The sequence below is a fragment of the Gorilla gorilla genome, chromosome 20 (assembly GCF_029281585.2).
Source record: "Gorilla gorilla gorilla isolate KB3781 chromosome 20, NHGRI_mGorGor1-v2.1_pri, whole genome shotgun sequence".
NCBI classification, from domain to species: domain Eukaryota; kingdom Metazoa; phylum Chordata; class Mammalia; order Primates; family Hominidae; genus Gorilla; species Gorilla gorilla.
The window spans coordinates 52,376,782-52,383,116 of NC_073244.2; the positions used below are offsets into that span (position 1 = coordinate 52,376,782).

At 55.3% G+C, this 6,335-nt stretch overlaps 1 protein-coding gene across 16 annotated transcripts in view; it reads left to right on the top strand.

The window, feature by feature from the left end:
* LTBP4 (latent transforming growth factor beta binding protein 4) overlaps positions 1–6,082 on the top strand; it is a 37,293-nt gene extending 31,211 nt beyond the window's left edge. For all 16 annotated transcript variants that reach the window (XM_055369464.2, XM_055369446.2, XM_055369447.2 and 13 more), the window contains 5 exons: positions 195–341; positions 2,136–2,288; positions 3,240–3,620; positions 3,970–4,122; positions 5,660–6,082. In XM_055369464.2, the coding sequence (XP_055225439.1) occupies positions 195–341; positions 2,136–2,288; positions 3,240–3,620; positions 3,970–4,122; positions 5,660–5,814 (989 nt within the window). In that variant the 3' untranslated portion in view covers positions 5,815–6,082. The remainder of the gene's footprint in view (positions 1–194; positions 342–2,135; positions 2,289–3,239; positions 3,621–3,969; positions 4,123–5,659) is intronic.
* The last annotated feature ends 253 nt before the right edge of the window (positions 6,083–6,335 follow it).

The following is a 6,335-nucleotide window of genomic DNA, read 5'->3' on the forward strand; positions in this document are numbered from 1 at the left end:
CCCACCTCCCCCAACCCCCGGCAACTCTCTCCAACCCCTAGCCTTGCCAGCTCCCCTCTGGAATGTGGCCACCACCAGCGGGAAGTCTTTCCTGGAGTCTAGACTCCATCCATCACACTGCCAATGTGTGGGAAGAGAAATGGGAAAGGGTGGGGAGAGTTGAAGGGGATGCCTCTTAATCATCCTCTCCCTAGATAACGACGAGTGCGCCGATGAGGAACCGGCCTGTGAGGGCGGCCGCTGTGTCAACACTGTGGGCTCTTATCACTGTACCTGCGAGCCCCCACTGGTGCTGGATGGCTCGCAGCGCCGCTGCGTCTCCAACGAGAGCCAGAGCCTCGGTAACCCCGCCCCCAAATCCGCTATGCCCCGCCCACGCCATCCAGGCCCTCCTTCCCTTGGTTCGGCCTCACACCCGCACCCGGGCCACACCTTTGCGACGGCCACGCCCTCCGAAGGCCACGCCCCATACTCCTGGCTCGACCACGCCCCACTGAGCCCTCACTCAGTCTCTGTCCCACTGTCTGTCTGTCTCTCTGAGGCGAGCTGGCTAGGTGGTTAAAGGCAAAAGTTTTAGGGGCAACCTTTGCATGTTGCCTCTTGGACTCCAGGTTCCTTTCTGCACACTGGGTGAATAGCCCCTACCTTATAGGGTGGCTGTGAGGAATCTTATTTAATTTTATTTATTTATTTATTTTTTGAGATGGAGTTTCCCTCTTGTTGCCCAGGCTAGAGTGCAGTGGCGCCATCTCAGCTCACTGCAACCTCCACCTCCGGGGTTCAAGCGATTCTCCTGCCTCAGGCTCCCGAGTAGCTGGGATTACAGGCATGTGCCACCACGCCCAGCTAATTTTGTATTTTTTTCTTTAGTAGAGACAGGGTTTCTCCATATTGGTCAGGCTGGTCTTGAACTCCCGACCTCAGGTGATCCGCCTGCCTTGGCCTCCCAAAGTGCTAGGATTACAGGTGTGAGCCACCACACCTGGCTGATGAATTTTATTTTATTTTATTTTTAATTTTTATTTTTTAGTTTTATTATTTATTTTTTACTAAGTACCACATGAGTGCTACCTGTTATTATTTATCTGCATCTCTAGGTCTCTGTCTCTTTCCAGCTGTTTGTGGATTTCTGTCTTTGGGGTTTTCTCTGAATTTCTGACACCCTCTGGATCTTTGTTTTCAGGTCTCTTTCTCCTGCCCCTGTATCTTTGTTTTCCTGTTTTGAGTCTTTGACTCTTTGGATGTGTTTCTCTCTCTCTCTTTGGGTCTTTTTTCTCCCTTTTCGTTTCTGACTATTTTCCTATCTCTAGGCCCCTGACAACTTCTGCTGAAGCTCTGTCTCTTGAACACTCTATTTGTCATTGTTTGTTTTCATTTTTGAGACAAGATCTCGCTCTGTCACCCAAGCTGGAGTACAGTGGCACAATCACAGCTCACTGTGGCTTCCACCTCTCATGCCCAAATGATCCTCCCACCTCAGACTTGCAGTAGCTGGGAGTCCAGGAGCCCGCCACCAAGCCTGGCTAATTTTTGTATATATCTATATCTATATCTATATCTAATCTATATCTATATCTATATCTATATCTATATATTTTTTTTTTGTAAAGATGGGTTTTTGCCATGTTGCCCAGGCTGGTCTTGAACTCCTGGGCTCAAGCAACCCCCCCACCTCAGCCTCCCAAAGTGCTGGGATTACAGGCTCCAACACACTCTCTCTGTGCTTCTTGCCACCTCTCTTTTTGCCCACTGTCCCAACCACTCTTCTCTCATTTCCTGTGCCTTCAGCACTTTCCCCCATACAGTGAGATGTCAGACAATGCTCAGAGAAGCAAAGCAACTGCCCCGAGGTCACACAGCCCTCCAGAGGTCAGACTTGGGTAGACCCCTCTCAGGCCCTACCTCCCAGTCATTGGACACCTTCTTCTGCCCTCTCCTCCTATATGACAGTCTCCTTGTTCCTCAATCCAGAACCCTGGAGTGACCTCAGAGAACTTCCGGAGTTAGATCACAGCTGATGAGAAGGATTTGCTGATAGGCAGAGGGTGGCTGGGCTGCTCAGCAGGGGAAGGGTCCAGCCCCTGGGAGGACCTGAGTGCCAGGCCCACTCTGACACATGCTGTCTCCACCTACAGATGACAATCTGGGAGTGTGCTGGCAGGAAGTGGGGGCTGACCTCGTGTGCAGCCACCCTCGGCTGGACCGTCAGGCCACCTACACAGAGTGCTGCTGCCTGTATGGAGAGGCCTGGGGCATGGACTGCGCCCTCTGCCCTGCGCAGGACTCAGGTGCTGGCACTGGCCTAGGCTGAACTCAGAGGCCTTGCCCCATGGGCTCTCAGATCCCCAGTCGCAGAACCCCCAGACTCTACCCAAACTCTGTCCCCTAGACCAACCCCCATGTCGCAGCCCATCCCAAAATCTTGGTCCCCGAGTCACACTCCAAAGACTTCCAAGTCTCAGCCACAGACATCCCAAGGCCTGACCCAGCAGATCCCATAGTACCAGACCCACAGGCCCCTGAGGTCTGGTCTCTCATATGCTCAGCTCCTGGTCTGTAGAACCACAAGACACAGCCTATGAGATGTCCTCCCCTAAATCCTGGGCCCTTAGACCTGAAATACCAGTTGCTCAGACCTCACCATCCTGGCCCCAGACCCCCTGGTCACAGCCCCACAGACCTCCAAGTCCCATTGCCTTAGACACCCTCCAAGTCCCATTGCCTTACACACCACATCCGGGTGCCTAAGACCCCAACACACAGCCCCAGAGATTCCCAAGTCTTGGTTTCTACAACCTCTGAGTCCCTCAGTCCTCAGCCCTTAGGAACCCAGTTCCAAAGCCCCAGTCCTGGGTCCTCAGACCTCCAGGTCCCAGTGCCTCAGACCGTCTCCCACGCATCCTGCCCCCTCAGGTCCCCAGCAGCAATCCCTGGGATTCCCCAGTCCTGGTCCACAGAACACCCCCATCTAATTTCTTCAGGTCCCTAGTCCTAGCTCCCATGGGTCACTCCAATTCCAGCCTCTCAGACCCTGATTCTTAGCAGGCTTCATTACCCTTGATCTCAGCACGTCCGAATCCCAGTCTCAGCCTTCAGATTCTCAGTGCTGGCTCCAGAAACCCCGGGGCCACCCAGGACCCTCCCCATCCACTCCTCTGCCTCCTCTCCCAAGGGGGGTATGTGAGTGGTGGGTGTGGGGGCCCCAGGGGCTGATTGTTTGCCTTGGCTCCTGTTCCCAGATGACTTCGAGGCCCTGTGCAATGTGCTACGCCCCCCCGCATATAGCCCCCCGCGACCAGGTGGCTTTGGACTCCCCTACGAGTACGGCCCAGACTTAGGTCCACCTTACCAGGGCCTCCCGTATGGGCCTGAGTTGTACCCACCACCTGCGCTACCCTACGACCCCTACCCACCGCCACCTGGGCCCTTCGCCCGCCGGGAGGCTCCTTACGGGGCACCCCGCTTCGACATGCCAGACTTTGAGGACGATGGTGGCCCCTATGGCGAATCTGAGGCTCCTGCGCCACCTGGCCCGGGCACCCGCTGGCCCTATCGGTCCCGGGACACCCGCCGCTCCTTCCCAGAGCCCGAGGAGCCTCCTGAAGGTGGAAGCTATGCTGGTGAGCACTGCCAGCGCATGATGAGACTGAGATGAGGGGTGAGGTGTGCACAGAGAGAGGAGGGAGGGAAACAGAAGGCGGGAGGAGAGACGGAACACAGGTGCAACTGGAGAGAGCCACAGAAAGGGACAGAGAAGTGTCTATAGCCCGGCAAAGAAAGAGAAGGTGGCAGAGGGAAAGCTGGCGAGAGAATGAGGTAAGCTTACTGGCCCCGCAGCACCCGCCACAGCCCTGGAGCGGGATGGACAGTTTACATCGAGAAAGATGGAGCCAAGGACGCGCACCCACCGTGGTGGGTAAGGGGCGAAGGCAGGGACCTCAAGTCATAGGGTCCCCGCATTTCCCACAGGTTCCCTGGCTGAGCCCTACGAGGAGCTGGAGGCGGAGGAGTGCGGGATCCTGGACGGCTGCACCAACGGCCGCTGCGTGCGCGTCCCCGAAGGCTTCACCTGCCGTTGCTTCGACGGCTACCGCCTGGACATGACCCGCATGGCCTGCGTTGGTGAGGGCGGGCCCGGGGCCAGCATGCGCAGGGAGAGGCGAGGCTTGTCCAGGGAGGGTGGAAGCCCTGACTAGGGGGTGCTGGTCAGGGATGGGAAAGGACCTCACTACAGGGGACGGGCCAGCCCAAAAGGGAGGAGTAATTCTTCCACCTGGGTGGGGCTTGACTGAAGAAGGAGGAGTCAGGGTGCCAGCAGGGCAGGGCTTGACCACGGGGCAGGAGCCGGGCCTTGAAGCAGGATAGAGGGATAGAATAGTGCTGGTGTGACTTGCAGTGCTACCTTGGGCAGTCTGCAGGACCTCTTTGGAGAGCCTCAGTCTTCCCACCTGTAAAATGGGAATATTAATCAAGTCTGCCTAATTTGGATGGCAGTAAAGCCAAGTGATTAAAATCAAGAACATAGCTGGGCACGGTGGCTCACGCCTGTAATCCCAGCACTTTGGGAGGCCGAGGCGGGCGGATCATTAGGTTAGGAGTTTGAGACCAGCCTGTCCAATATGGTGAAACCCCGTCTCTAAAAATACAAAATTAGCTGGGTGTGGTGGTGCATGCGTGTAATCCCAGCTACTCGGGAGGAACCCAGGAGGCAGAGGTTGTGGTGAGCCAAGATCGCGCCATTGCACTCCAGCCTGGGCAATAAGAGCAAGACTCCATCTCAAAAAACAAACAAAACTCAAGGAGGTCACATAGACCTCAGACTCAGTCCAGCAACTTGCTGTGTGACGCTGGACAGGTCACTGTCCCTTACCTAATTTTTCTGATATGAAAAATGGCTACAGTCAAAGATCCCATTTCATAGAATTGCGAATATTATTAACACTGATTTACAATAACATTGAGACTCATGTGCAAATGGAGGCACATGCGTAAAACGAATTACAGTACCTACCTAATAGGGGTATTAGAAGGACAAAGTTAATACTTGTAGTGTGCTTAAAACAATGCATGAACATTTATTGTTGTTGACACCATCATCAGTATTTTTTTCTTCTTTTTTTTTCTTTTCTTGGCGACAGAGACTCACTCTGTCGCCCAGGCTGGAGTTCAGTGGCCTGATCTCGGCTCACAGCAACCTCCGCCTCCCAGGTTCAAGCGATTCTCCTGCCTCAGCCTCTCGAGTAGCTGGGATTACAGGCGCCCGCCACCATGCCTGGCTAATTTTTGTATTCTTAGTAGAGACGGGGTCTCACCATGTTGGCCAGGTTCGTCTCGAACTCCGGCCTCAAGTGATCCACCCGCCTCAGCCTCCCAAAGTGCTGGGATTACAGGCATGAGCCACCGCGCCCGGCCATTATTATTTTCTTAACAAAATCCTAGTGCGGTATGGGCCACCATATCCATCTTACAGAACACGAAACTGAAGCACAGTGAGGTTAAGCCACCTGGCCGGGCTCACACAGTTAGCAGATGGCAGAGGCCAGATTGGACTCCAAACTGCTCAGCATCTGTGCTCCTCTGTTCCAAGAACTTAAGGGGCCACGGAGGCGAGCTTCTGGGGCCCCAGCCTTCAGCAGCGATCCTTGTCTCCCCTCCGCAGACATCAACGAGTGTGATGAGGCCGAGGCTGCCTCCCCGCTGTGCGTCAACGCGCGCTGCCTCAACACGGATGGCTCCTTCCGCTGCATCTGCCGCCCGGGATTCGCACCCACGCACCAGCCGCACCACTGTGCGCCCGCACGGCCCCGGGCCTGAGCCCTGGCACCCGCTGGCCGCCCACCCGCGCCCGCCACTTGGGGCCCCTGCCGCGCATCCTGCAGCCCGCTTATGCGTATGTGCACGGGGCCGCCCGCCTGGACCTGGAGAAGGGACCTACGGACGCCTGGAAGCCGCGACGCCCTGCACTGCTCCCGCCTCCCCCAGCGCCTCCCACTGATGTCGTGGTCCCGGGCCTGGCCCAGGGGCCCCTTTACATGCCCTCTCCCTTTTATAAAATTTTCCATTAAAAACCACCTATTTTCTATCTTTTGCCTCCTCCTATTTCTCCAAGTCTACCCCCAGTTTGTGCTTTGAGTCACTAAATGACATTCCCTTCCCTTCTGACCCCTAGTTTCGTCTGTCTCTCTGCCTCTCTTGGTCTCTGTCTTCCTTCTCTCTCTGTCTCTGTCGTTCTATCTCATCTCTGTCTCTTTCTGATTTGTTTTCTCTGCCTAACCTCTACATCCTGTCTTTTCATTTCTGTTTCTGCATGCGTCTTTCTCTTTTCCCTTCTCTTT